This window comes from Podarcis muralis, chromosome 7 (genome assembly GCF_964188315.1).
Source record: "Podarcis muralis chromosome 7, rPodMur119.hap1.1, whole genome shotgun sequence".
Classification (NCBI taxonomy): Eukaryota; Metazoa; Chordata; class Lepidosauria; order Squamata; family Lacertidae; genus Podarcis; species Podarcis muralis.
The window spans coordinates 56,648,099-56,662,265 of record NC_135661.1 but is presented as its reverse complement, the minus strand read 5'-3'; the positions used below and the strand labels follow the sequence as shown (position 1 = coordinate 56,662,265).

General features: G+C 46.8%; 1 protein-coding gene across 3 annotated transcripts in view; it reads left to right on the top strand.

The window, feature by feature from the left end:
- The window catches only part of CPNE2 (copine 2), a 78,681-nt gene that overhangs the window by 26,684 nt on the left and 37,830 nt on the right, over nucleotides 1-14,167 (top strand). For 2 of the 3 annotated variants that reach the window (XM_028739277.2, XM_028739276.2), the window contains exon 2: nucleotides 2,276-2,472. The exons of the other annotated variant lie outside the window; for it this stretch is intronic. In XM_028739277.2, the coding sequence (XP_028595110.1) occupies nucleotides 2,305-2,472 (168 nt within the window). In that variant the 5' untranslated portion in view covers nucleotides 2,276-2,304. The remainder of the gene's footprint in view (nucleotides 1-2,275; nucleotides 2,473-14,167) is intronic. 3 annotated transcript variants of the gene reach the window in all.

Genomic DNA, 14,167 nt, shown 5'->3' with positions numbered 1-14,167 from the left:
TAATAAATTATTTTATTATTATTGTATGAGAGCCAGGATCTCTGCAAGCAGCTGTAAGTTTGTGAAATAAAGACTCTGAAGTTTAACACACCCTAATACCTGGTGCCCTGCAGATGTTTTGGACTAACAGCTTCCATCTGCTCCAACCAGCATGGCTTTTTTGGGGGGGGGGGAGACGCCTTAGAGAGATTCTGTTTCTGTAGCTGGTGTCATTGATTCTCTCTGCATCTGCAAGCAACTTGGAGTAGAGGGGCCCCCTGAGCATGTGCAGAGCTCTTCCCAGCCGGCTCTCTGTATTCAGGAGCAGTGGCTGTAGAGCAAGCTGTCTTTCTGCAGACTGAGCCCTCCCTCCTAACCTGGCTGATGTTGTTCTGCCTCTCTTATGGACATGGCTGGCCTGCCACCTTCTGCCCAGGACTTGAAACTGTCAGGAAGATGTGACATCTCTGTTGGCAGAGAAATTGAGATGCAGCTGAAAAGGCCTGGGGCCGGGGGAGCTTGGAGAGATGGCTGACCCTGAACAGGATGAAGAGCACAGCTGTCAGCAGCTGCCCACAGGAAGAGACAGCAGAGCCATCATCCATGGGCAGTCATGCCTTTTGTGAATTAAAAAAGAGAGGGCTGTGAATCAGGTTTTAATGTTCTCCCATAGGGAAGCAGATGCGGTCCACCGAACTGGGGAGAGGATGCTGAAGGTTTTGAGCTGGAGGGAGTGGCAGTTCCAAGAATGTTCACCCAGATGGCCCTTGTTTCAGAGACGGAGATGTTGAAAGCAGCGTGTTAGTTGGGGTTGGTCACTTGTCTGTCCAGATAGCTGCACGGCCAGGGCGGGGAAGTCTGTTCAGTCCAGGGATTAGGAACCTTCTGGGCACAAGAAGGAGCCAAGGATGGGACTTAACCTTTGTACAGCTGGCTGCATTGCAAAAGCCAATTGTATCTACACACATTTATCTCCACTGCATTATAGAATTGTATAGTTGGAAGGAACCCAAAGGGTCACGTAGCTTGGTGTGTGTGTGTGTGTGTACAAGAGGCATTATCATAGTTCAGTGGCAAGTTCCAGTTAGGACAAGGCACTCAAGGAGGGTGTGGAGCCAGTGATGGGGTGCCTTGGGGAAGGTTCTGAGAGCCAGATAGAGATGCTTAGAGCAGTGTTTCCCAACCTTGGGCCTCCAGCTGTTTTTGAACTACAATTCCCATCATCCCTGACCACTGGTCTTGCTAGCTAGGGATGATGGGAGTTGTAGTCCAAAAACAGCTGGAGGCCCAAGGTTGGGAAACACTGGCTTAGAGGGCCACATTTGTCCTCCTGTGTCATTGTGAGAGTCACACCCATCGTTCTGGCCACTTTTGCCTCTGGCCACAGCCACTGTTTCTCTCTCACCTCACCTGCCAGTGACACGTGGCCCCTGGAAGACTCTGCAACTGTCATATAGATTCCATCACGCAGACAGAAAAATCGCAATAGAGCAAGCCAATAAAAATATTCAAAATAATAGAGAAGCAATAAGAGAAGCAGTGAAATGGGGAATAGAGCAATGTGTGAATTAAGAGCAATACAAAAAGCAGTGAAATAGCAGCAAAACGTATTAGCAATAAATAGCAACATCCAACTTGGCACCGTATCATTGTACTGAATGAAATAACTCATTGCTAGATCAATGAACAGCAGTGAAATATACTTGCCAAGGGAAACCAGTTTGGAGCAAACCTGTCTTAAATGTTTGTTTGAAGGGACTTATGGTCCTCACTTGGAATTGAGTTCATCAGTGTGCATCTTGACACATCACCTCATTTTGCTTTATATTTTATTATACTTTATGTTGAATTTCTGAAATTATAGAAAAAACAAAACTTCAGTATCATTCTCACAATGACCCAAATTGGGGACACAATGAAAATGATAAGTATAAGCGATATTAAATCAAGCTTTCAGAGGAAAATAAAGCAAAGACCCAAAACTACACCTCTGTTAGTTTGATGGAAGAATAAAGTTGTAACAAGTTGCAGTCTTAACCATAAACACAACAAAGTTAAAACTAAAAGCAATGGGGACGGCAGCTGAAGCTGAGAAGAGGGAATCTTCAAGGGAGTGAGTACACAGGATTGATATGACATTTGAACTCAGAACTTAGTTCACGTGTTTGGACACTATGTTACATGGGTGGTCAAAGCATCAGCAAGACACCTCTCTCCTTGTAGCAAATGCCTTTTTATGGGGAATTTATGAGTTTCATCCCTCCCCTAGTACTAATAAACCTTTCTACCCTTGCAGATTGTCGGGAATTGTTGCTGCCTGAGCTGATGGCGTACACAACCAGCTCCAGCCCTTCCGTGCCAGTGGGGCCCCAGTACTGCGTTTGCAAAGTCGAACTGTCTGTGTGTGGCCAAAATCTTCTGGACAGAGATGTCACCTCTAAATCCGACCCCTTCTGTGTCTTATTTATGGAAGTCAATGGCAAGTGGACAGAGGTAAGGCCCAAAATGTTGCCCTGTGTCAGGAATGGCCATCCTCCATTGGCCAGTGGGTGCGAGTTACAAAATGGCTGCCACAGGAGCATGGCATGACACAAAATGGTGGTTGTGGGAGAGTGATATAATGGATTCTGTGTTGGAGAGGCTGAGACAGATGATCAGCTAACAAGAATTTTGTCATGGGCTGGTTGGATGCAGAAGAGTGATGGGAGGCCCCGGCTGTGGAACCCCCAAGGGAAGAAGGCTCAGAGCGAGGGCATTGGTGGTGGGACGACACCAAGTGGTTGGAGAGAGAAGAGGGAGCAGACTGGGAGGAGGTGGTGTCAGAAGCTGAGGAGGCAAGAGGGTTTAGTTAGCAGGAAGAGTCTGTGGCAGAGAGAGGTCCAGAATCAGCGGCAGAAAAGGAGGCTGGAGAGGAGATGGGCCAAGAGGCAATATGCTCCTGGCAATGATAAGAATATTAAAGTTCATTTAGATAGAGAACCGGATTTGACACACATTCAAGCATTTACAAACCTAATCCCTGGTAAGAATTCAAAAGGGTGAGGGCTGGTCAGCTACATGCATGCTTGGAGGATACAAATTCTCTATTTAAATAATAATAATAATTTAGGTTTTCACATAATACATCTTAGGAACACAATATATTACAATTCTTATTTTTCTGTGACTTCCCATATCACTTGATAATACGTTATATCGCTACTCTCTGAACTGCCCATTTGTGAGGATGTGGATTCTCTCTATCCATCATAATCTGGCTTGAGGTCTGGGTACTGCTCTGAGGCTGCCTAGGTTGCCCTGAAGGACGCCCTTCGTTGGGGAAGAAACAGAGGGAGTGCAGCACCGTTGAATCTCTCCACCATTCAAGCAGCGTTACGAGTTATAATCCAATATTTGTAAGCTGACCCATTGGCTTTTTTGTGTGATCCCCCCACCCTGGAAATAGTAGATTCTTGCAGTCCTGGGTGTGGTGGAAGGTGGTGGACTCTCCTTCATTGGAGGTTTTTAAGCAGAGGTTGGATGGCCAGGGATTCTCTAGCTGTGATTCCTCCATTGCAGGGGGTTGGTCTAGATGACTCTTTGGGTCCCTTCCAACTCCACAATTCTATGATTCTATGAAAGTCTGTGAATTTGTGGCCCAGGAATCAGTTATTCTCTGGGCAGAAACCTCAATGGCCTCCTGCTTGCTTTGGTCATACATTTCTGTTATCTTCTCTTTGCAGATGCCTGTTTTGATTAAATCTGCTGGCAATTTGTTCCCTTTCATAGACTTCTTAAAACGTTGTTATAGCTTTATCAGGAAGTCCAAAGAGCAAGCAGTTAACCCAAGGAGCAATGGTCAGCAATCACTCTGCAGGGATTCCTTGTTGTCTGTTGAGCTTACCGGCAGTAGATTGTCCGCCACCCTCTTCTTGATTTGTGCCAACTTCCCACAAGCTCCTCCAAAAGGAGGAGACTGCGGGCAGGCTGGCCAACAAGCCTGCTGCCTCCATCTCCATCTCTGGACAACCACTAGGTTCTAACCAGTGTCAGTCCTCCTCAGAGCAGACCCATGGGAAATAATCATTCCAATCAGCCTACTTTGAGTATTTCTTGGATACAACCCATTAAGTCCAGAGTCTAAAACCCCCCAACTGTCCCACTGTTAAGCATGGTTTTCTATAGCAGTTGTTCACTCTCCAAACAGATACTACTGTTGGCTTTCTTTGACAAGAAAACCGCATGCTGTGTGAAATGGAGTACGGACACACACACACACTGACTTGAAAGATGGTTCCTCTCTTCTGCGCTAATATATTCAGAGAGAAGACACGTCGTACTGCCCAGCAGCTGGGATTTGCATGCTCTTGGGTTTATTTTGTGAATAACATTTTTTTGCCCATAAGGAAGAATCAGCCCTGGTTTCTCAAAGCGGACGGCGTTGTTGCTTTGGATGATATGGGGGGGAAGGGTAAAAACTCTGTTGTGATGAGAGGCAGATGGACACATGAAAACAGCTGTCTTGTAGAACTGCTCAAGGAAGGAATTGGAAGCTTGTTTACACAGCTTTGTTTACATGGTCAGAAGCTGCCAGAAGGTTCTGCTCTTTCCCCTTGTAGTCTGCACTGGAGTCATTTACTCTGCAATCACTTCTTCTGCCAAAATGGTATCTGCCCTTTGGATGAAACAGTGTGGTAGGGCGAAAGCAAATCCACTGTGATGTTTGTGTGTATGCATTTACATGCATGCAAAACCAGATTGATCCGCCCCTATGGAAGGGGACATAACTTATTTTGGCTGTGTACACATCATACATTTAAAGTACATGTGCTCCCTGCCCGAGAATAATGGGAAATGTAGTTTGCTAAGGGTGCTGGGAACTGTAGCTCTGTGAAAGGCTAAACTACAGTTCCCAGAATTTTGTTTTGGGGTGGGTGGGTGGGTCAGGGAGGGGTGTTGTGTACTTTGCATATATGGCATTTAACGCAGCATGTTGAAGTGGTGAACTCTGAAGAATGGCAACTCTGCCGACCTAGTCTGAGCAAATTTTGAGAAGGCAAAAGGGGGAGATAGTGAATTTACCAAGAACCAGAAAATACAGTGCCTGTCTGGTGAAGGAGCGGGTAGTAACTCCTTAACTGATGCTATGTTCATGCTTGATGCAACCAAGAGGATTGTCTGGAGTTGAAGGGGGAGCCAAATACAGTATATTTGTGGTTCCATGTTTATCTTCAGCTGCAGGAGATAGCGTGGTACAATTTCATGGTGAAGACTTTAGGTGCAGAAGGTTCCAGGTTCAGTCTGCAACATCTCCAGGTGGGCTGGAAAAAGACCCTGGAGAGCCATTCCTGCCAATCACTGTAGACAATACTGAGTTGGCTGGAGCAATGATTTGACTTGGTATAATAAAGCAGCTTCCTATGTTATTATGTTCTTCAAAGGAACAGTATTCTTCCAAGGAACAGGGCAGGGCAGGGAGGAAAGCAGATGGGAGTAAGAGAAGCGTTGGGGCAACTGATTTTGGAGCTAAGGAAACAGGGATGGCAAACCATGCTTAGTAACATAGGCAGTTTCAGGGCTGGGACTGACAGGAGTTGTAGTTCAAAACGTCTGGAGGGGACCGGGCTGGTGAAGGTTGGTGTAATAGGAAGTTTGTTCCTGAATGAGAAAGATTCCGTTTCCTCCTTTTTGTATTATGAAGTGCCATTTTTCACTGTCTTGTTGCTCAGAGCTCCTTCTCTGTTCAGGGTTTTCATCAGAACTGAAGTGTATGTGTTTCTTTCTCTCCCTCCCTCTCTGTAATGCCAACTTTTCAGATGTGTGGTTTTTATTTCGCCTGGGTTATTTTTGGACTGTTGCTTCAGAAAAACATGCAGTGTGGAATGTGAGAGAGAGGAGTCTTCAATGGGCAGTCTGTGAGACGCAGGCTGTTGCTTGCTGCTCCGATTCTGAAGGGAGGTCAGAGGATTGTCTGAGCTGGCAGCGGGTGTGGAAAAGCGGGAGAGGGCATATTTTCAGCCTGCCCACCAGAACCTGGGCAGCCTCCAGAAAGATGTGAAACAAAGAACAGTCGCTGACTCCTCCTGAATGTAAAAGTCTCCAGTGGGAAAGGCTTGAACTTTTTTGCAGATGTGTATAAAGCAGCCTTTTATGGGGCAGGACACGCAAATGTGTGTGGATAAAAATGAGTTGTGGGTTTGTTTGTTTTTTACAATTTACTACCTTTTCTTTTCTTTTTATATAATGAAACATCAAACATTAAAAACTTCCCTCAACAGGGCTGCCTTCAGATGTCTTCAAAAAGTCAGATAGTTGTTTATTTCCTTGATCTCTGATGGGAGGGTGTTCCACAGGGTGGGCGCCACTACCAAGAAGGCCCTCTGCCTGGTTCCCTGTAACCTCACTTTTCACAGGAAGGGAATCGCCAGAAGGCCCTCGGTGCTGGATCTCAGTGTCCAGGCTGAACAATGGGGGTGGAGACACTTTGTATTGTGCTTGGAAACGTACTGAGAACCAATGTAGATCTTTCAGGACCAGTGTTATATGGTCTCAGCAGCCACTTCCATCCACAGTGGTCAGCCACCATTTTTATTTACTCAAGATGAATATAACAAACATTGTTCCTTGACCTTCCTTGGAGCACTTTGTGCCATATTTGGATCTGCAGTGCCAGCCTTTTTGTGGATAATGACTAAAAGCTGGAACAAGAAGCAATTAACTCTGTAGCTATGCAAAGGATGTTCAATGAATTCCCTCTAGTTAATCAGTGTTGGTGTGTACAAATTAACTAGACATTTTTCAAAAAGATTAAAAAGATCTGCTGAAATCTGCAGTTTCCCTTAAATCTCAGCCAGGCTGGGGGGTGGGGGAGTCGCATGGAAAATGAGCTCGGATCCTGGGTTTGAATCAGACCGAAGCTAAGAAATCATATATTAGATGGGTGAATCATTCCCAGCCATACAGTCAAATGGACTTATTTGTACAGCCTGCAGTTAAATGGGGTTAGTAGTACAGCTGCCCGTTGTGATTTAGCAGAAACGTAGGTATAAATACAACTAAAATATAAAATAAATTTACAAATGAAACAAAAAATAAAGTGTGAAGCTGCAGCATACAGTGCCACAGTGAAACATATCATTCAGTGCAGAGAGAAACCACAATCTACAATCAATTTCGGAGTTTCAAGGTTGTGCTATGTAATTACTACTAATACGTAGCTGATTATTTGATTGCCATCCTCCCAAAAGATCGTGTAGGAAGCCGTTTTGAGAAGATAATATTCCTTTTCTGCTCTCTCTCCCCCCACACCCCCGACAGCTGGTCCACAGTAACTCGCTGTTCCATTTCCCTTCCAACCTCCCCTTGTATTTTTAGCAAAATTACCATATTGTTGATGTGCATTTCCAAACATTTCTCCCATTTTTAAAAATACATTTCAGCAGAGCTTCTTTCCCTTTTTCCCTCTCCCACCCCGCTCACCATTTTTGACTCTCCCCCAACACACACGTTGCGTACCTATTTCTAGCTTTCAAATGTTCACAGGTTTTGTTAATATCCTTTTCCTGTTTGGCATCTATGTGCATTGGCAGGGTGGAATGGTGGTGTGCCTAAACGAAACACGAGGAGTGATGGCGGACAGTAATTTACATACCTCTAAAAGGAGATTCAGAAAAATCTATGCTAAAGAAGTCTATCAATGGATACTAGTCATGATAGCCATATTATGAAGCTTAGGGTTGTGCAGGAGAGTGCCTACTCTGTGGCAGCCCCAGAATTGTGGAATCCCTTCCCTTCACCTTCATGATACAGCTTTGCGGAAGTGGCACCTTTTAAGACCCTGGCCGTTTGAAACTTGTATGTTCATTTGTTCTTTTATTTATTACATTTCTATACCACCCTCCATCCATAGATCTCAGGGCAGCTGACAACATAAAATTACAATATAAAAAAAGCAGAATACAGAATAAAAATAAGAACCAAAACAAAGCCCTCCCAGTTGAGAGAGATTTTAGGAGTTACTGTGTTCTTGTGGTTGTACAGTGGTACCTCTGGTTATGTACTTGATTCATTCTGGAGGTCTGCTCTTAACCTGAAACTGTTCTTAACCTGAAGCACCACTTTGGCTAATGGGGCCTCCTGCTGCTGCTGCTGCGCCGCCGGAGCACGATTTCTGTTCTCATCCTGAAGCAAAGTTCTTAACCTGAGGTACTATTTCTGGGTTAGCGGAGTCTGTAACCTGAAGTGTATGTAACCTGAAGCATATGTAACCCAAGGTACCACTGTAGTTTGCTTTGTAATGTTTTTATTGTTGCATTTTAAATTGTTGTGACAATTTAACCCTGATGATGAAAGGCGAGGGAGGAGAGCAGCAACGACATAAAAAGCCTGCTGAATCAGACCAATGGCTCATCTGGCCTAGCATCCTGTTCCCACAGTGGCCAACCAAATGCCCATTATGGAATGCTGGCAAGCAGGATTCGAGTTTAAGAGCACCTCCCCTCCTGCGATTCCTAGCAGCTGGTATTCAGAGGCATACTGCCTCCAACCAGGGAGGTAGAACATAGCCATTGTGACTAGAAGTCGTGGATAGCCTTATCCTCCATGAAAAGGCAGGTAAAAAGTGGTAGTAGTAGTAGTAGTAGTAGTAGTAGTAATAATAATAATAATAATAATAATAATAATAATAATAATAATAATTTTTATTTATATCCTGCCCTTCCTGGCCAGAGCTGGGCTCAGGGTGGCTAACACCAGTAAAGTTACAGTAAAAACATAATAGGGAAAAAAACTCAATTTAAAATACAGGTTAAAATGCAATTTAAAAGGCAGCCTCATTTTAAAAGTAGCCCATAGATCAAAACCATAAGGGGAGGGAAACATAAGGGTCAGACTGAGTCCAAACCAAAGGCCAGGCAGAACAGCTGTCTTGCAGGCCCTGTGGAAAGATGTCAAGTCCCGCAGGGCCCTAGTCTCTTGTGACACAGCTTTCCACCAAATCGGGGCCAGTACTGAAAAGGCCCTGGCCCTAGTTGATAAAAAAACAGAAGCATACCCACTTGTGTGCGACCATGTATATGTGCAGCGCCAGGAAAGAAGTAAATCATTGAATTCATACCCAGAAATGGAGGGAGAATGCTGGAGAGTCCTTGTGGCTTGCGAGGAAACCCTCCCCAGAACCCAAAGAGGACTTCGGTGAGGGCAGAGATTGGAGGTGCAGCGGGGCTTTGTTTAGGCTGCTCAGCCTCCCTGGCTAACAGCTGGTATGTGGGGTAGCACAGCCAACACTTTTCTGCCCGTCCTGCAGCCTCCTGTCAGCCCCAGAGCTTCAATACTAGTTGTGTATATTTTTGGTACAGTATTTTTGATTTGTGGAGAGGAGTATTTTGAAGAGAGAGTATGGTAGAAAGGGCATTTATGTGATTTTCACTTTTGCTTGTGGGGTGCCGGAACGTAACCCTCCCCCACATAACTGGGGAGTCACTTGCAGTCCAGAACAGGTTGGCAAATGCTAATATAAGCTCTCATCATCAGAGTTTATTGTGTGCGAACAAGTTAGTTTAATCTACAAATTTTTCATTTAGAAACAATTTTTTATTATTCTTATTAGTTGTTGTAGTTGCAGCAGCAGCAGCAGTGATTAATCACCTTTCTGCCCAACTAGTGATACAAAATATAAAATATATACAATATTAAAAACAACAATATGGATAAAAACAATGGTTGAAGCAGAACAAGGCTGTTACTGGGGAGAAGCGGAATGAAATTTAAAGCCCATCAAAAATCAGGCAGAGATTTTACTAATGGCATGCCAAAATGTTCCGCTGTGTTTTCATCGAACATTGTGCATTGATTGATGAGAAAAGGAACTGCGTCTGAGAACTTTCAAATAGGAGAGAAATATTTACTGGAAAGAAAAATAGACATAAGAACATATGAAGAACCTGCTGGATTAGGCCCAAGGGGGCTCATCTAATCCAGCATTCTGTTCTCACAAGGGCCAAAGAAATGCTCCAATAGGAAACGAGCAAGTAGGATTTGAGCGTAAGAGCAACTCTCCCCTCCTGTGGTTTCCAGCAACTGGTATTCAGAATCATTGCTGCCTCCAACTGCAGGGGCACAAAGCCCAGCCATCGTGGCTAGTAGCCATCGATAGCCCTCTCCTCCACGAATTGGTCTAATCCTCTTTTTAAGCCATCTGGGTTGGTGTTCCTCACTACCTCCTGTGAGAGTGAGTTCCATAGTAAAACCATGCACTGCGTCCTCTGCAATCTGACAGCAGTGGAGTCGGCTCAAAACCCCACACCCACCGAAACACTCAAGGAATTCTCAGGTGCCCTGACAAATAGATGGGGGAAATGGAGGAGCCTTTCGTAGGGGAAGCAAACTTCCACAAAACCATGCTTCTTTTCAGAGCCGTCTTTTCCATAGGGCTTAGTGGTGCATCATGCCAGGGCGCCGGCCTCTCAGGGGCGTCCCAGCAAGTGGGGGAGCTGCGTGGCTTTGGCGGTAGCCTCCCCTTTCCCTGCATGCCCTCCAGCTGCACCCCGCCAACTTTAAGGCTGGCGGGCATGCAGCTTCCCTCCCAAGCCTCCTTCGGAGGAGAGCGATCCCCGCAGAGGCTTGGGAAGCTTGGGAGGGAAGCTGCACGCCCACCAGCCATATGGTTGGTGGGGCACAGCTTCCATCCTAAGCCTCTGTGGGGATCGCTCTCCTCCCGAGAAGGCTTGGGAGGAGCCCAACTTCACTCCCAAGCCTCTGCGGGGATCGCTCTCTCACAGAGGCATGGGGGAGAGTTGCACCCCCCCATGGCTGGCAGTGCACAGCTGCAGCCACCCCAACACTCTCTGTGGTAATTTGGGGGCACTGGGCAGATATTTGCACCCCGGCGCCAAATTTGCTAAAAACGGCCCTGCTAGTTTTATTCCCTCTAAGGCTTGGTAAAGTTAGGGCCAACCGACCTCCTTAGCGTGGAAGGCCTACAATTGGGACTCCTGTGAGGAGGTTTCTAGGTGAGGAAGGGCACCTGAGGTGACTGTGGCGGTTTGGTGAAAGGGCAGCCTCCTTGCCCCAAACCCCTTTCCAAGTTTCTGTTCTGACAGTCCCAACATAGTTTGCTGCTGGAGGCAAACAGATAGGTACAGAAGGGAAATTGTAGGGGAGGGGAGTTCTTCTTCTGGGAGGCGAGGTATGCATTTAAGGGCTTGCACTTTCTCTCGCAGGAGTATAATTTTGCGGGAATGTGTTGCCAGGACAGCAGGCACCTCACGCCCGCCTGATTTCCATAATCCCTAACAGAAGCCCCTTTCAGAGTTAAGGGGGCATTAGCACATAAATGCTCCATTTGAGGTCGAGTGAGCCTCAGAAGTGTCAGCGTTTTCCAGGGCCTGTGGCCAAGAAAAGCGTGTCAGGGCTGGAGCCGGGCCCTGCGCACGTGCGGGCCCTGGATTTTGGCTCCAAAGCGCCTTTAATCTGAGAAACATTGCAGGACACACTGTGCGCCACTTGGCAGTGAATTCTCCCAAGACAACTTGTCTCTCTTCAGGTGGCTTTTAATGCTTGATACAATCACTCCTGCAATTTTGAGTGATTTTAAAGAGCTTTATCTTGGGATAATTGGAGCTGTGTGGAAACAGGGCCTCTTTGCGTCATTTTTTCCCTCGGAGCTTTTTCTCTGTCTTTTCCCCTCCTCCCTCCTTTTCCATGTAATTTAACAACAAGGCATGGAATCCAGGCTTACCGTAATTTGTAATTAAAAAGGTGATGGGAAGGTGTGTTCCTTGTTGAGAGCTGTGCTCTGGGACCAAAAAGCACTGTGACTTAGGAGCAAAACCTCCCCCAGTGGTGGTATAGTGGTTAGAGTGTTAGACTTGGACCTGGGAGACCAGGGTTCAAATCCCCACTGGGCCATGGAGCTCCCAGGTGACCTTGAGCCAGTTACTCACTCTTAGCCTAACCTACCTCACAGAGTTGTTACGAGGATTAAATGGAGCAGAGGAGAACTATGTAGGCCACCTTGCGCTCCCTGGGGGAAAGGTGAGGAATAAATAAATAAATGGGCTGATAATTCGGAGATTCTCATCATTTCCCCTATTTCCAATGTGCAGGTACTGAGTGTCATAGACATCCCCACCCAGGTACAAGAGGAAAGTATCAGTCAGCTTTGGGAAAACACCAAAGTTTGCAAAAGTAGAGGAATGTTCAGCAGTGGGGAGGGAGAGCTCAGCAACAGCCCCATGCTCAGTAGCCACTGAATTTGGACTTACTGTTGGGGATGGGCCGGGGAGGTGGGGACAGACCAAAAACCATAAGAAGAACGTTAGAAGCTTCCTGATATTGGGTCAGGCCATTGGGTCCATCTAGCTCAGTATTGGGGTCTCCCCCAGCCCTCCCTTGTGTCATGGCCCTGTCAAGCAAGGAAAGTCGAGAGTGAAGAATTAACTCTTTATTGTCAAAAGTACGCTTACAAGTTAGGAAAAGGCATGCCCATCAGGACTGATGTTTCTCAGCTGCTCCCAGGTTTGAACCCAATGAGGCAGTTGCCGCAAGAGAGAGGCCCTGTCCCTCGCTTATGTATCTCCCCAACCTGAGCTGTGCACAGGCAGGTGAAAACTACACCTGCGTGTAACCTGTTTCTGCTCCTCCCACTTCAGTCCTCCTGGTCCAGGGAGACAGTGGAGCAAGATAGGTGGGGACACGAGGAGGAGGTGTGGAAGCCTGTGACTCTACACCAGCCTGACCTGCCTCTCCCTCCTGCCTCACCTGTTCTTCACTCTCCGATTCTGCAGCTTCTCTTGCCTCTCACTCTCATCTCCTGGCTGTCACAGGCTCCCCCAGTTCACTGATTCCTTCTTCCAAGTCAGTCTCCAATCCCACTTCTCCCCCCACCCAGTCCCTAACTCATCAGTATCCAGCCACCACTCCTCAGTGTCCAGCCAGTCCCTGGCCCCTGGTGATGCTGAAGATTCAACCTGGGACCCCCCTTTCGGCCCTAAAGCAGGTGTACTGCTTCCGAGCTTCCCATGTTGCTTATGGGAGTGAAGATATCTTAAAGTTGTTGTTCAGGAGACTGTTGGGATTCTTTGTGAGATAAAGGGAGAATAGGAAGGAGATGTGGAATTCGGTGAAGAGGCTCTTCTCTCGGGGTGTGCACTTTCTGCTTCAGTGTGGCTACTGTTTTTTCTGTCAGGTTTCTGCACCCACACCCACAGATGTGGCCTTTTTTGAGGGGGCGTGGCCTGGGAGAGTTCTGGGGGCCAGATAGTGTGCCCTGCAGGGCCACATTCAGTCCTGTAGGCCTGGCATTCTACACCAATTTTGGCTAGTACTGTTGGTGATCTGGAACAGGCCCAGGAAGCGGCATGTGCCCTAGAGAGTGTCCTGAGGGCCACACAGAGAGCTCTGCAGGGCCATATTCAGCCTGCATGTCTGAGGCTCCCAAATCCCATGAAGGGTACCATTTTATGTGTACCTGCAGAGTCCTCTGATTATCTGCCCCAGGCTTCTTGCAGCTGTCTAAACTCAGGTTCCGATTTCCCCTTCCCTCCTTCCGCCTCGGCTCTGTCGTGCATTAGGCCTTGAAGGCCTGCATTGGCACAGGAAGCACAGCCAAGAGAGCCAAAAACCTGCCACTCTCCTCACTTGGGCTTTTTCTAGGAATGCAGATTTCATTAAAGAGCACAGCCAATTATGTGAAAGTGAAAACTTCACTGCCGCTTCCTTCACCCCTCATAAGCCTTGCGAGTTTGAATGGCTGCCAGCGAGGCAGATGGAGTAAGTTACATTGGTACCCGTCCCTAGGAAGGAGGAAAAGAGGCCCTGCTATTGATCCCTGCAAAATATGTTGCCATTTCAACATGGCAAGATGTGGGAGGTGTGAGGGAGTCTTTGCTCCTTCTCTTGCATCGGTTCAATTTAAAAGTGAGCATGCAAAAAAAAAAAGAGAGAGAGCGAGCGGAAGAATTCAGTCTCTTTACTGAAGCAAAAAGAACTGATTTGTGTTGAAGCACGTATATTGGCACCCAAAGCAGTGCTGGCACACCCACCCCCAAAACCGGGGAGCCTTTTTCAGCTTGAGGGCCACGTTCTCCTCACGGGCTGCTTTCTGGGGGCCACAGACCACTGGAGGGTATGGCAGAAGTAGATGCGCGCTCTCTCTCTCCACAATCTCAATTTCATCAAGGCAAGTGAGAGTTATTATCGTAGATCAAGG